The sequence below is a fragment of the Epargyreus clarus genome, unplaced genomic scaffold, assembly GCF_041222505.1.
Source record: "Epargyreus clarus isolate Ecla_fem2 unplaced genomic scaffold, WU_Ecla_fem_2.2 ptg000014l, whole genome shotgun sequence".
In the NCBI taxonomy this organism is placed as follows: Eukaryota; Metazoa; Arthropoda; class Insecta; order Lepidoptera; family Hesperiidae; genus Epargyreus; species Epargyreus clarus.
The window spans coordinates 12,090,016-12,105,775 of record NW_027332222.1 but is presented as its reverse complement, the minus strand read 5'-3'; the positions used below and the strand labels follow the sequence as shown (position 1 = coordinate 12,105,775).

The following is a 15,760-nucleotide window of genomic DNA, read 5'->3' as shown; positions in this document are numbered from 1 at the left end:
ATGGCCAAGTCGTAAATTCTCCACGTTTGAATACCTTGTGCTTGATGAAACTTTTTTATAATTATTTTGCGGCATACATCGTCTTTATAGCTTAATCTTATCTGGAACATAAACGAAGATTTAACGAGCATTGTTCATTGTTGTAACCGGAAACATAACGATATGAGAAGTATCGAAGAATGTAATGCTAGTTCAGTAAGAAACATATTTACTGAAGCTCGTCTTTAAAATTTAACGATAAAGTAAAATTTAAACAATCACAATGGTTATGATTTTTAAATACATTAACTCAATATTGTTAATGTCGGTATGTATTTTAAAATCACATGCATATTAATAATGTACAAAATAAGATAATGTAAAATTTATCATAATATTATTTTAGATAAGCTTCGTAGCGTCGATCTCACTTTCTAATAAGAAAATATATTTTCCGGACGTAACAGGAGATGATATTGCAGATTACATTGCTTCCAAAGGATACGTGCCCGATGATAGAGAATTACCAACAGCATCTTTGATTAAGAACAGAGGTAAATAATAACATAGTTACTTATATTTAAAGTAACAAAATAATGTTCTATAAATCTAAATAATTGTAACAGTTTCATGAATAATTTTATAAATAATTTTGGCAGATAATGACGCAAATTATCTTCTATCAAAATTATCGGATGAAGAGCTTTTAAAGTTGTTAAATGATCAGCCGCAAAGAAACGAATACAATTTAAATGATATTGTAAGAATAGCATTTGACTCTAAGGGAGTACAAGACAACAGGTTGCAATATCGTGGGGAAAATACAAAAAATATAAACCGCATAAATATTCTAGGAGATTCATTTATAGGAAATACAAAAAATACAAACAATGCAGAAAGACCATATTTTAAATTGAATCATAAACCAATTGAACCGTATAAAGGACAAAATGATGTTAATTATATAGCTTTTCAGAAATTAAAAAGCCTGTTAACTATTCCACAATCAAAGGTGGAAAATAATTATGATGTTGACAATGATGAGAAGAAAGAATTACTTTTCGATATTCTTGTAGCTCAATTGAAATTGTTATGTTGCAAAAGATCGAAACAGTCTAATGCCAATAAAAAGAAACAAAAACCGTTCGCAAATGAATTCTTACCGTCATTGTTTAAACATAAGATAAATACCCCTAATCGATTTGCCCCTGTCGAAATAAGCTCCAACGAATATGTATTTCTGATTTTAAATGACGAAATAAAATCTAATGGAAGTGACGAATTGATGACTGTGGATCCTGAGAGCCTTGATGGTAACAGCAGTGTATTGTTGCTCGGACCAGTAACGACTCCATTAACGGATGAACAATTGAAATTAGTGGTAAGAGGTTTTTGTTGAACTTGAAAAATAATAAATATTTACTTTTAATACCTTATCAAAATTCCAACAGATCTGATGTACCATACTGTTTTATGATCATTACAAAACTATTTCTATCTTGCTACTGTACATGAGTCTCCTCACGGATTGAAAAGATTTTAGGCAATAGTTCACCAAGCTGGAATAGTACAGAAACATTTTTTTTCTCCCATTAATGGCCATGTATTTTTATCCCATTTCAGATGAGCCGTATTTCTAACGAACTTATTAAACCAGAGTACGTGTCGCTTCTCCAGCAACTGTCGGACGGCATGCTTGTTGATAATAAAAATATATTGAAAAATTTCGTATTCGGTCCTGAAACTCGAAGATACATAAAGCCTCACAGATGCAACCATCAATCGAAGCTCGCGAGAGTTTATGGCGGGCCTAAATGGATTATATGCACGGGTTATTTAAATCTTAATAAACCAAGTTTATATGATTAAAAAATCCGTATTTTACAATCGTTTTTACGGCGTAGAAAGTATGGTAAGATAACATTTTAAAAAAATAATTCAGGGGATTTAATATTGGAAGTAAAATTTATATTATTCTGGATATTGGAAATATAAGCCATTCTCCCCAATAAATTGAGATTGTAATATTTTTATATCACGGCGTGCGTAAATTGACGTTTTACGCACGCTTCGCGTGCGCAAAACCCCCATTTCCGACCCCGTAATATAAAATTTTATACAACACGCGGACGAAAAATGTTTTTCTGACTCGTGTGATTGCAGTCCTCGCCTGCGGCTCGGCCTGCAAACTCACACTTGTCAGAAAAAAATTTTTCGTCCTCGTATCGTAATGTACTATTTGTTAAGATTCCGTAACCGAGGGACAGTACTAAAATAACCTTATAGCTATTTTAAAATCCTATTATTAAGAGTCTGGACATAGATTAGTATGAGAATACTTATCTATGAGTCTGGATGGAAAAGGGTGATAATTTTACCACACGTAATGATATACTTATTATTTTGTCGCTTGTAGTCATGTTGTAGTATCCTTAAGTTGTTGATGTCTTGGAATAAAAACAGACGTATTATTAAAGATAAATTTATAACATTTTAATGTAGTCAGTGTAACAGTCAAGGTTCCATTATATTTCGTCTGTGGTAGTTTTAATTTTATGTTTATCTGTGTTACTGTCGGCTATTGACATTGTCATAATATGTCAGTGTCAACTGATTTTACGACCAAATGAAGGAAACATGGATAAATAAAATTATAATATTGAAAGTACAATAAAGTTAGGCTGAAAGCCAAAAAGCCAAAGCCGTAAAACACCATTTAAAAAAAAATCAGTGTCAACTGTCAATTGAATTAAAGTTTTCAAAGTTGTCTACTTTGGCTTAAATTTTGTAATTATTATAAATAATTATTATAATATTGATTAATGGTTCTTGTATAGAAATAAAAAAAAACAAGACTTTAAAAATATTCGGAGTTTCACTTCATGGCAATATTCGTGTGTGTGTTCATAGACGCAGTAATGAGTGTTATTTGGTTTTATTACAAAAATACAAATAACCGAATTGAATGCAATATGGATTGAAATAATCATGTTATATGACTTAGCTGGTTACATAAAACAATTTAATCAAGATTAGTTTACACCTATAATCGATATATAATTTTTCTGTTGGTCTGTCTAAAAACAATTTATAATAATTATGGTGAAACGTAAGAAAAACGATGTTTGCGAAATAGTCACAAAAAATTATAAGATGGAGGAAGTAGTCCGATGTGACTGGGTGACCAAAGACCCACTCTACATAGCGTACCATGACAATGAGTGGGGAAAACCTGAGTTCAACAGTATACATTTATTTGAAATGCTTTGTTTAGAAGGCCAACAGGCTGGATTGTCGTGGATAACTGTTTTAAAAAAGCGAGAACACTATAGAACATTATTTCACAACTTTAATCCTTATGAAGTATCCAAACTTGATCAAAATAACATAGATCATTTTCTATGTGATCCTGGTGTCATAAGACACAGGGGTAAACTAGAAGCAATCATACAAAATGCCAAGTGCTATCTGCAAATGGAAAAAGAAGGGACTGATTTTTCTAAATTTGTTTGGAGTTTCGTGGAAGATTCACCAATTGTGAACAATTGGAATGATATCAAGGAAGTACCAACACAAACAAAGTCATCTATAGCCCTTTCAAAGGCTCTCAAAAAAAGAGGTTTCAAGTTTGTCGGCTCAACTATATGCTATGCCTTTATGCAGGCTTGTGGCTTAGTTAATGATCATGTAATTAGTTGTATATGTTATAATAAAAATTCAAATAAATAATTTATTATTAAGAACCCTTTTCAATTGTGACAAAAAATTATTAAATAAAAGATTCCAAGAGTATGGACTCAGAGTCTTTTTCAACTAAATTGTTGTATACCAAAATTAAACTCAGTCCTGCGGCAGAGGGACACTTTTTCTTTCAACCCGTTTTCAAAGGGCAGTTTGAACCCATGGCCAACCTCATTGTCAGTAGTATCAAAATTGGTCCTGAACATTTAAGAGTTTCCAATACTTGGTCCATACATATTTCACTATCAAAGGTGCATTTTCAACATTTTAACTCTACGCCTTTTAACATTACACTGCTTGACTGCTATCACTATTTAGTTTGAACAAGACGTATTCTGTAGTTAATCATGGTTATTATTATATCTGTGCAGTGTGCAGTGAGCCATGAGTGAGCCTGACACTGACTGTCAGTCTATAACGTCAACGCCAGTTTAAAATTTACATTTACAGTACAAATATTACAGTAATAATAATAATATATCAGAAAGCTTGCAGTAGAGCAATAACAGTAATTTAATGATCAATTACTATTGATCTGTTTTATTTACATGCTATGTAATCTTAAAATTCGGCTTTTTTCTTCGTCATTATTATAATATTTGCAAAAGTAAATGACAGTTATAAATAGTTCTATCGGTTTTATTATAAAATTACCATGAATTAAAAACAACACAACTTACGGTTATATTAAGAAAATTAATGAAGATAATGGTTAATTTAGGTATATTTACAAAGTAGATAATATTTTTCTACTAGTGTGAGGCTAAAAACAAAATGCAATATGCTGAAACGTAAGAATAATAATATTCAGGAAACAATAGCATCAAAAAATATGAAGGTTGTGGAGGATGTGGTCAGATGTGACTGGGTGACTAAGGACCCACTTTATAAAGCATACCATGATAATGAATGGGGAAAACCTGAGTTCAACAGTATACATTTATTTGAAATGCTTTGCTTAGGAGGTCAACAGGCTGGATTGTCGTGGATAACTGTTTTAAAAAAGCGAGAACACTATAGAACATTATTTCACAACTTTAATCCTTATGAAGTATCTAAACTTGATCAAAATAACATAGAACATTTTTTATGTGATCCTGGTATAATCAGAAACAGGCGCAAGCTGGAAGCAATTGTCAAAAATGCTAAGTGCTATTTAAAAATGGAAGAAAATGGGATTGATTTTTCAAAATTTGTTTGGAGATTTGTAGACTATGCACCAATTGTGAACCAGTGGAGTAATATCCAAGAAGTGCCAACACAAACAAAGGCATCCAGTGCTCTATCAAATGCTCTAAAAAAAAGAGGTTTCAAGTTTGTTGGCTCAACTATATGTTATGCTTTCATGCAGACTTGTGGTTTAGTTAATGATCATATAATTAAATGTATTTGTTATAATAAAAAATACTAATAAATATTGCCTCAAAATGTGTTTATGATTGGTCTTACAAAAATTACACATATATTTTAGAAATGTGCCGAATCTGGTCTTGCATTGCATGTATGTGCACATCTATATATGTTACTATACTCTTTGGTGCACATCTACGACTTTGAAAGCTGTCTAATATTTCCTCCTTGTAAATAAAATTATAATACAATAAAACTGAGCAACAGCGGAATAATATTTATTAAGTAATAATTTTTTTAGCTAAAATCGGTATTTTTATTTATTTGTCATTATAATATATTATGTTCAACAACGCAGTATGGCCAAGACTACTTGGTGGCACGACCAAGTGTTAGCGTCGAAGTCGTAAAGTCTTTATTTTGAATCATTTTTAGTATTTTCAGTATTCAATATTGTTTTGGTATTACGGTGTGAAATTTACTAGACTCAAGCCGCGAGCGGAAACGCATATAATCAGATATTTTGTCACTTGACAGTTTTAATATTTTATCTATGGTTTGACCGGCTGTTCCGGTGCACATCGCCAGCGTCGCAGCGTCACGACCGCCACTTTGTCGCAGCACTGTACTCTGGTATAACCTATCGATCTTTCTTATTTCATATTCACAACCACCTATAATTTCATAAAGAAATAATGGCGGAACCACGTGAAAGGACCTTCATCATGGTTAAACCTGACGGCGTACAACGTGGTCTTGTCGGCACCATCATCAAACGCTTTGAAAAGAAAGGCTTCAAATTGGTTGCCCTCAAGTTCGTGTGGCCTTCTGAGGAGCTGCTCCAGCAGCACTACAGTGATTTGTCATCGCGACCATTCTTCCCCGGTCTAGTGAAGTACATGAGTTCCGGCCCAGTTGTGCCAATGGTGTGGGAAGGCCTCAACGTTGTAAAGACCGGTCGTCAAATGCTCGGTGCTACAAACCCCGCTGACTCTCAACCAGGAACTATCCGAGGCGACCTGTGTATCCAAGTCGGCCGCAACATCATCCACGGCTCCGACAGCGTTGAATCGGCCAACAAAGAAATCTCTCTCTGGTTCACGGAAAAAGAGCTCGTGGGATGGACTCCAGCTGCTGAAAACTGGGTCTACGAGTAAATTGTAACTTCCCTTCTAAATGTGATGTGCGCCTACATATATAAGTAAAATTAATACACGAAATATTTAAACATTGATGTTGTTTAATTCCATTTTTAACCTTTATTGAACATATTTGTCTTCATTATTAAATGGTCTCTAACTTTCAACTTTGGTAATCTTTTATGGCCAAAATTAAATGAGGCAAAGTTAATAGTGTACATATTTGTATATTTTTCAATCATATTCCTATTAAAGAAATATGTTTTTTAAGCACTTTATAACATATTTCATCTTCATTTTAGGCATATAAAAGGATACAACCTTCTTAAATAATCCTTAATTACTTTCACCTTAAATCCTTTGAACCCATGAAATATGTATTTATTTTGAATAAATTCATTTTATCAATTAATTTGTTTATTAGATATAAGTGATATGACCTTCTTGAACTCTATGGCCTTTGTTTCTCTATCAGGCAATTATTGCATTCCTATAGATAAATCGCCAATAAGGAAGTTGCAGTAATTACTGCATCTCACTAATGTATTGTGCTTACATTAGTGAGATGCAGTAATTACAAGATTCACACAAACTTAATTTTAATTACCCATATAATATGATATTAAGTAATAAAACAAAGATATTATTTCTAATAAAATTTTACTATGCTCCATAATTAAAAATTTTAATCCTAGCTTACAAAAACATCACTTTGATGCAGTAGCTTCGCTCATGGATGAGTTGCACTTACATACTTTAACTGTGAACAGAAATTACCTATGTATGTATATAAATAAAATAGCTACATATTGCAAATATAATTAATGTCTGTGATAATTGTAAGTTCACCTCATCCATTATAAATATCTATAATTAACTTCGGATACATAAGATACATAAGATATGCTAAAATCCTAGATCACGTTTAGACCCACTAAGTCACACCGGACACAATTTATTTGCATGTGTGAGAAATATAAAAAAACTACTATTATGCGAGTTAATGTCATATGTATTGTAGTTTAAAGTAATTTCCTAATTCCACAGCCAATGTTCTTAATATAATTATAATACACAACAATAAAAAACAAGAGCCGTTACAATTTACTTCCAACAAACAATATTAGTTGGTTGAAAATTTTCTTTCAACAAAAAACGTTGTATTTATAGTTTGAACGGTATTACATTTTCTCACAATATAAATATACATTATTGGCAGTGACAGCTGCTAATGCAGCCAGTAAATATCTCCCCTATACACAATTAAGTAATTCATTTCATGAGATAAAAACTACTTATATTTACATTTGTCAGGCATCCATTTAATAATCAATATTTACAAAAAACGTTTCTTCTGACGGTATTTGTGAACCAATTAATTTGTGGGTGGGTTAAAATACAACATAAAGAGGGGGCCTACACTCATAGAGGTTGTTCTGATGTTGAATCTGTTGTTTGCGTTTTTTGTTGCTGTTCACTAGACTGTTGCTGTTGATCTTGATGTATTTTTGAGGGAAGCGGCGCTGTTTGACCTGTAAAATGAATGATTTTGAGTAATGCTGAAAATTGTTTCGTTCAACTTGAAAACATAGACCATTATCAATATTGTTACATTGGCAATGTATAAACTCAATCTATATAATGTAATAAATATACTAAAAACCCAACAAATATTCATCAATAGTATCGCTATTAAATAACAATTATAATTTATAGTAACATTTTTATTTATTTCAACTTAAAATGACGATACCAAACAATACAACCTTAATTGTACGCTAACATAATTAAATAACGTTAAGACTTACATAGTTACAATCACACGTATACATTATAGTTACGTACCATATTTGTCATGAATCCCTCTATGTCGTTTGAGCGCAAACCGATCAGCGAACGCCGCGGTGCAGATGTCGCATTTGAAAGGTTTCTCCCCCGAATGTACTTTAGCGTGGTTCTTCAGATGAGCGGCCTGACTGAACGCTGACCCGCACGTTTCACATCTAATGCAAATGAGATTATTATTGTTTGTACATATATGTTTGCAATAATTATGAGAAATGAAGGTTGCTTTTAAATATAGAAGACGCAAATATACATGCAGTCCACTTGATAGCGAGTGGTTACAGCCGCTATAATCAATCCTATCTATTTTGTGCACACTATATTTGCCTATCATATAAATTTTCTGACCATAGGGGCTGCTGGAAGAAATTCCAGGTTGGAATAAGTAGTCCTTTGTACTACATTTCTTTTTAATGCTCTATTTCTTTGTTATGTTTCTGTGTACACAAATTTGTAAAATAAATAAATAAAGTCGTATTTGTCGGCCACACATGCGTTATTACCTCCTAGGGTTCAGTTGGAACGCTTACATAAATGACTCCCTTACTTAACATTACTTCTTTGTTTGCATATTTATTTAAAAATAGTAGGTGACCAGCATTTGAACCAGCTTCCAAATTCCTAAACAACATCGAATATGATTATGTAAACTCAAATAGGATTTGAGTCACACAACAGTCATTAAAATGCATTTCTGCTCTACTTAAGTGCAATGGGATTTTTTATGGATAAGTTGCAGTGGCCCAATTTCCAATTGGGCTGCCCAATAAAAAGATGTTTATAATTTCGAAGGTGGTAGAACCCTTTGTGGTTCGACTCCAGCGGCACCACCGCCACACCTATTCTGGTTCTAGTGTGGTGGTTCTGGTTTGAAGGTAAGGAAGACATACTTTTCCGAGGCGTTCCAGCGTTCCAGCTTAGTCCTCAGGGGTAGCGGTGCATCTGTAGCCAAACTCAGGTAGGAATATAATACTATCTGGGGTTGAATACAGTTGTCCATGAGCTATACTAGCCACTTACCATCAGGTGGAATGTATGTTCGTTTGTTACTCCTATATTATAAAAAATAAAATACGGAGAAATCCCAACAATGTCGTGTATATTCAATTATATAATGGTTACGTCACATGCTTTGCGATTAGCTCTCAATACGATCACTTACTTGTACGGTTTCTCTCCCGTATGGATGCGCCGGTGATTCCATAAGGTCGCGTGTCTCGCGAAGCCTTTGTCACATACCTGAATCAAAATTAAAATTTGTATAATTGATAAATAAAATCAACCCTTCTCAACCCTTTACATGGTGCCATATAATAAATTAATATATCAATGTCATAAATAGGAGACATAACATGTAATTATAGATTCCATCAGATCGTCAGACTCGTCAGATCACTACAAACAGATGAACGCATGAAATAGGAAGGAGGAAAATAATGTTTTATTTTAACTGGTTTTATAAGTTTTACCCCAGGTATTAATTTTACTTCAACTAAGACGAAGCAAATGAAAATCTTTTAATGCAATTAGCATAGTAATTACAGTTGCAAGTGAATGAACAGTAACAGTAATTTCTCATTATACATTGCTGTTCAACTACCACAGGTCTGCTCTTAGAATGATTAGTATTCGCGATAGATATTAATACCCTATAATTATACTATGATACATAATTCCAAGTACCGATAATAATAATGTTAAACAGCCAACTTATTGTTACTACAAATTGTATAACGCACAATGTTCAGAATAGCATATCCTGTAATTTGTATTTGTGACATTGTTGTAACAGACCAAATAAGCGTGCTATTTAATTCATATCAATTTCTAAACGAGAATGAGACGTACGATACTATGCACTTGTTTCATAGCTATGCTAAAACAGCCAAGTGCTCTTAAGTAACTAATGAATGCTTTAAATATAAATCAAAATGAAAATGATTTAATGCCAAGTAGCTTGCTCACAATAATAAAACATTGGTGGACTTATACATCAAGACACTATGTATATTATGTAATTAAAAAATCAAAACTATATGCGCCATCTTCTGGAAAAGACTGAACAACGAGTTCCAAACGAGTGCAGAATCTCGAATTATTGGGCTTAGTAGTTTTGTTTCACGCCATCGAGATTGGATCAGCCGTATAATATAAATAGCAAATATAATAATCGCACGACACACGCCAGCTTCAAATCTTTGTTCGAAGTCCCTTAAATATTTCAATTATTTATATTTACCAAATATAGTGTATGCACATGTAATTATTAAGAACAATGCAAATCAACATATGAATGAGTGTTAGCTTAGCTTGAACTCAGCTTCGATTGGGATCATTCGGGACGTCCGAGGTTCGGATCCCAGGCATGCCTCGTTTCAATTTGTATGCGTATTAGAAGTTAATTATTACGTGTTATACCTGCGAGAGCAATTTTTAAAGATGTGTGAGGTCTACCAATTCGCACTTGGCTAGCTCAGTGGACTATACCTACTCCCTAAACTATAACTTCTCACTCTGAGAGGAGACCTGTGTTCAGTGGGACAGTAATTGGTCGTTGTTATTTACGTCTACTGATATTACGAATACAGTTTATAAAGACAATGTAATTAAAACATATAAAAGTAACATAAAACTCACTTCACACACATAGGGCTTTTCCCCTGAATGAGTCCTTTCGTGATTCTTCAAATGTGGCGACTGTGAGAATTGCATGCCACATGTATTACACCTGAAAAACACATTTTCGAATAAAATCTAGTTAACCATCAACATTTATTTCGTAACTTAGCCTTATAGCTTCGATATGCTGTTTTCATAACGTAACGTTTTACGAGTGTACCCAAACGGTTTAACGGATTTTAATGTAGTGTCGTAAGATTCTACATAAAGGGGTGATGACATAGGCTATATTTTTAAGCAGTCAGGTCTTAGATATAAAATATCTCGATTAAATAAGTATTTCATTAGGTAATAAAAAACAATAAAATTGTTCAAGGACCTCTCGCTCACCTATAAGGTTTTTCACCCGTGTGAATTCTAGAATGATTCTTAAGATAAACAGCCTTAGCAAATGCAATTCCGCATATGCCACACTTGAAATTCTTCTCTCCCGAATGTAATTTCTTGTGTGACCACAGCGATGAGTATCTTGAGAAGTAGCTACCACAAATATTACAGTGGAAAGGCTTTTCAACATTTGCTTGATTCTGACTATTTTTTTTCCCGCCGAGAAACACTATTCCCGAACCGTTACAGTTTTGGCACTTTGTTACTGATGCTAGGTTTCTTTTTTTTACAGGATGTTGGCCAGGTACTGTAAAAACAAAATATATATTTTTTTAATATTACACATACACAATTTTGAAGGCAATTTAGCTTATGTTTTTGTTTTGATCATTGTTATCATTTAACATAATCACTACAAGTAAAATAAACCAAGTTACCACACAATCTATAGATTTTAAACTATTGAAAATAAAAAAATGACTATATTTAGTAGTCAGAAATTGTCGAATTGGAGGGCAAAACGTTGGATAGAATATTTTTATTACGTATAAAAATGAAAGGTAATATAAAGGATGTAAAAAATATATATATACTCACAAGGCCTACTACTTGGTTGTGCTGGTGGATTGGCCTGCGTTACGGTCAGTGGATCACTTGTAGTTTGCACTCCACTCACTCCGCTCACCTCATATTTCACATTTTCATCTGATGTCACAAATATTTGATTTGTATTTACTGGCGAAACAATAATAAAAGCATATATTTAAAGTGATGAATACATAACAGGCTGAATTTGTAAATATATATTATATAATTATAAACTTTTATTTATCAATACAATTTTAAGGATAACGCATGAATTTTGTAACATGCTTTGAGTACAAATACTAATAAAAAGATTTTGTTATTCAGATGCCTAGAACTAGGCATAGAAGCAAGTTTATTATAACTAAGCTTATTATAACTAAGTTTATTATAACTAACTTGTGTTACAGTCTAGTATTTTTTTTAATTCTATAAAAATTATAATATATTATTTGAGTTATATTTTTAAATTATATATAAGTTCATGAAAAAATGTTCTCAATTACGTGTGACTTCTATTAATTTAACCTTGGTCAGTGCAGTGGACTACAGCCCAAACTGTAATCTGAGAGGAAACCTGTGCCCAGAAGTGGGAAGTAATGGGTTGACAGTCTATTTCAACTTTTTTATTTAAACTGGAATGTTCCTTTCAACAATTTAACGACAATTTCTAATATAACCTACATTAATATAACTTTGTATAAGTGACAACTGAAATTATACAAAGAACACTTACATGGTTGATTATTTCTCTGCTGCTCAACTGTATCCTGTGCAATACAATTTTCGCATCTAATAAGTTTAGGTCCTTTTCTCTTGGGGTTGTTAGGGACAGGACCACCACATGTGATGCACTTCTGTACTTTGTCTAAAATAACTGGTTTTGCTAAAATAAACAATAATATATGTTACACTTTATTTATACAATTAAGGTATGGCTACAATTATTACTATGTTTCTTCAATGTATTAAATATAATCAAATTTGTGAATACAATATTTTGGCCTGTATAATGATGATGTGTTATGGTAGATATTAATTTCTCAATTCATCAAGTTTTAGTTTGCCTGAAAACCCATCTGCCCAGTATATGTCAATGAACCTTTACAAAGAGCTTTAGTGCTAATTGAATGGAGCTATAGATGTAACAGTTGTAACTAGCTGTGTTATATTGCATTTTGTATTTTTTTTATTGTTTCATTTATATAGCCTTTGAATTGTAGGTAATTTACATAAAAAATAGCATTGATGTTAAATGAATGTACATCATCTCTCAAATTGCTTAGGCACATATGGGCTAAGTCAGATTGATAGAAACTGCAGTCTCTTATTTATACAAGCAGTCTTCTTATATATATTTATTGTGGTATATCTTACCTTACTACCATTTAACAGTTCTCATCCTCTGCAATATACATTAGCAGATTGTTCTGTCAATGAGTTGTTCATTTTGTATAAGATAATGTCACACTTACTGTCTTGTATTTGCTGTACATGTTGTTGTTGTTGGTCGTTGTGGTCTGAAGATAGAATTTGTATATGAGGAGGCATTGCCACATCATTAGCTGTACTAACTCCCGTCGCCACCACTGTTATGTTGCTCTCTGAAATTTGAAATGGAAAATTGTTAGTAACATGTAATAAAATGCTTGATTATCAAATTTACAATCTGTATAATATGCACATAATAAGGACATTATGCCTTTAATTTTATTCTTGTTTGTGTAAAACATATTATGTTGTTATATTATAATGCATGTAAATACATCAACACCTTGTATGACCTCTTAAAACTATTTATATGTTTCAAATGTTTGCATAGATATCAAATATATGTATAATATATATGTGCATCCACATGTGATTGTAAATATACGGTTTAAGATATTTATTTTCTAAAATAATAAATAAAATAAAATATGAAGTTTATACAATGATTTCTGCTCCAACATGTCTCATAATATGATGTGCATTGTGATTCTATGTGACATCTATCTAGGGAGATTGTTTTTGCTGAGATAATAATGATAAATGCTGTGGTACTTGTACAAGGATAACCCACATATAACCTGTATATACATATTATTGTATTAACACCATATAAAAACTTTTGGTCAATGAAATTTTATAAAAACCATTTATATTCCTAACTTCAGTAGATACACCTCATTACCAATATATTGATATATTCTATATAAACAAAAAAATACCCTTGCAAATTGATACATATTTATTTAGAAGATAATAAACTTTCATTATTGGTTTAAAAATGCTTTTATAAGGTGTTAAAATTTATAAGAACTCTAATTGCATATTCTCTTTTGTTTGTACAAGTTTTATTGCTAATCACTTTACATTATCATTATTAATTGCTTATAGGTTTTCAAATCATAATACAATGGCAAAATAATATATAATCCTTTAAAATAAATATGTGTGTTAGCAATAACATATTATTTTCTGTTCTCAAATAAAATCTTATATTTAATAATGGAAATGGAAAATGGAATGCTGGCTATGTAAATTTTATTATAATGAATCTACACTACATATATGATACATATTAAGATTTAGATTTTTCATTCTATTTTCTATTAAATGAGTACCTGGCACTAATATAAACTTTGTAATGCCTAAATTTTGTTAGTATTGTAAAAGATTAAGAGTAATACTACTATGCACTAAAGAAAGGACATTCCATAGTACATTTTACAATGTATAACTTATTTTTCTCACCTGTATCTTGAGCATGTATCCTCTTATGAGCATTAAGTAAAGTTAAATGTCCAAACATCAGTCCACATACATCACATTTAAAGCTAATATTTGATATTGTATTTTGAATTCCATTTGGGGCTATTTGCATTTGATTCACTAATGCATAGTTGTAGGAGAACGGTTGTGCTATATAGCATGTCTTGTCATCTGTTGTGGTCAGCTGAGCTATGTTGACACCCCCTGTGACCCCTCCAGCCCCACTGGTGGTCCCAGTGCCAATCTTCCCTATCATATTGACATTTGTTGTATAGCAAAAGGTTGGAAATTCCTGGAAGACCAAATTACACATGTATTAATAATAAAGAACTTAAACTTACAATGTAAGTAGGTTACTTGTATTAAGTATAGATAGAACAAAATATTACCTGTTGTGTTTGTTGTGTTGTTTTTTGTTGAGCATTTTCAATATTTTTCCCTTGAGACTTTTGAGTAGGGTGCTCTTGGTACTGTAAAGTCGGCACCGTGCCGGCCTGCACGGTGTTTGTAGTGAACATTTTGAAATTATTTCTAATACATCACTCGATTCCTATCTTATAATACGCACGGTGTAGTTTTCTGCGAAATATCACATTATATTTAGCACACGCCAGTAATAACACGACACGTAAATATAACAATTAATTTCTAAAAGCGCGGTTAATTGTATACGTGAAACAGAAATCTCAAAACATACGGTGCGAAGGTAACGGGGAATATTGCTTATCAGTCTACTCTACTCGTAAAAAGATCACTCGTTCGATGAAAGCAGTGTCTCCGAGGATAGTGTTGATGTATGTAAGAAAAGGATGACGGACTATCTATAGACGCGCTTCGAGTAAACGGCGGACGCCATTGTTAATATTCTACAGCTCTGCCTGTTTTATGATACGTTTCGACGTCGAAAGGAGCACATTTTAAGCCATGTCAGGGTTACGGAAATGTGAATCTCTTACCGTCACACCAAATTTTATATAAATTTTGATTCAGAAACACGGAAAATAAACAACTATTTGATTCAAATTACATTATCTCTATCTCACTTTGAAATCTCTTAATTCTCCATCTCACTGAATAAATGAAATGGCGATACAAATAAAATGGCGATTGTTTCTTTTTTAAATTTCATTACTGACTTAGCTTCTTGGTATTTAGTCCCAAAAATATTGTGTACTGATATCTCAATAGAGGGCGTTACTGTCTACAAAGGTGTACGACGTCAGCGATGTCAGCGCTTTTGAAGCGTTTAGGGAGGATATAAATAAAAGCGATACGGCGTGAGCGTTACAAAACACACCAATTTCAAGACTATTTTTTTAGCAAATGGCAGAATAAGCGGCGCATTACACGACACAGATTTT

General features: G+C 32.4%; 5 protein-coding genes across 7 annotated transcripts; 4 read left to right on the top strand and 1 right to left on the bottom strand.

The window, feature by feature from the left end:
• Positions 1-119: 119 nt before the first annotated feature.
• On the top strand, positions 120-1,915 carry LOC140747296 (uncharacterized). Its single transcript, XM_073079624.1, has 4 exons — positions 120-307; positions 386-533; positions 639-1,360; positions 1,603-1,915. The coding sequence occupies exons 1-4, from the start codon at positions 263-265 to the stop codon at positions 1,846-1,848; spliced, it is 1,161 nt and encodes a 386-aa protein (XP_072935725.1). The 5' UTR covers positions 120-262; the 3' UTR covers positions 1,849-1,915.
• An 819-nt stretch (positions 1,916-2,734) lies between these two features.
• Positions 2,735-3,715, top strand: LOC140747104 (DNA-3-methyladenine glycosylase 1-like). The gene has a single exon (XM_073079358.1). The coding sequence runs from the start codon at positions 3,079-3,081 to the stop codon at positions 3,706-3,708; it is 630 nt and encodes a 209-aa protein (XP_072935459.1). The 5' UTR covers positions 2,735-3,078; the 3' UTR covers positions 3,709-3,715.
• Positions 3,716-4,137: 422 nt separating this feature from the next.
• LOC140747103 (DNA-3-methyladenine glycosylase 1-like) lies at positions 4,138-5,148 on the top strand. The gene has a single exon (XM_073079357.1). It carries the CDS (start codon positions 4,502-4,504, stop codon positions 5,129-5,131), a length of 630 nt encoding a protein of 209 aa, XP_072935458.1. The 5' UTR covers positions 4,138-4,501; the 3' UTR covers positions 5,132-5,148.
• Positions 5,149-5,625: 477 nt separating this feature from the next.
• awd (nucleoside diphosphate kinase) lies at positions 5,626-6,302 on the top strand. The gene has a single exon (XM_073078937.1). The coding sequence runs from the start codon at positions 5,766-5,768 to the stop codon at positions 6,225-6,227; it is 462 nt and encodes a 153-aa protein (XP_072935038.1). The 5' UTR covers positions 5,626-5,765; the 3' UTR covers positions 6,228-6,302.
• A 550-nt stretch (positions 6,303-6,852) lies between these two features.
• LOC140746840 (transcription factor Clamp) lies at positions 6,853-15,515 on the bottom strand. 3 transcript variants are annotated; one of them, XM_073078930.1, is made up of 11 exons: positions 15,356-15,515; positions 14,789-14,978; positions 14,382-14,691; positions 13,121-13,249; positions 12,382-12,531; positions 11,658-11,795; positions 11,064-11,367; positions 10,692-10,782; positions 9,217-9,293; positions 8,055-8,212; positions 6,853-7,741 (listed from the first exon to the last, which is right to left on the bottom strand). In XM_073078930.1, the coding sequence occupies exons 2-11, from the start codon at positions 14,915-14,917 to the stop codon at positions 7,632-7,634; spliced, it is 1,596 nt and encodes a 531-aa protein (XP_072935031.1). In that variant the 5' UTR covers positions 14,918-14,978; positions 15,356-15,515; the 3' UTR covers positions 6,853-7,631. The 3 variants fall into 3 exon arrangements, with proteins under 3 accessions (XP_072935031.1, XP_072935033.1, XP_072935032.1); XM_073078932.1 differs by having other exon boundaries at positions 11,658-11,765; XM_073078931.1 differs by lacking the exon at positions 15,356-15,515 and adding an exon at positions 15,097-15,265.
• Between the last annotated feature and the right edge of the window lie 245 nt (positions 15,516-15,760).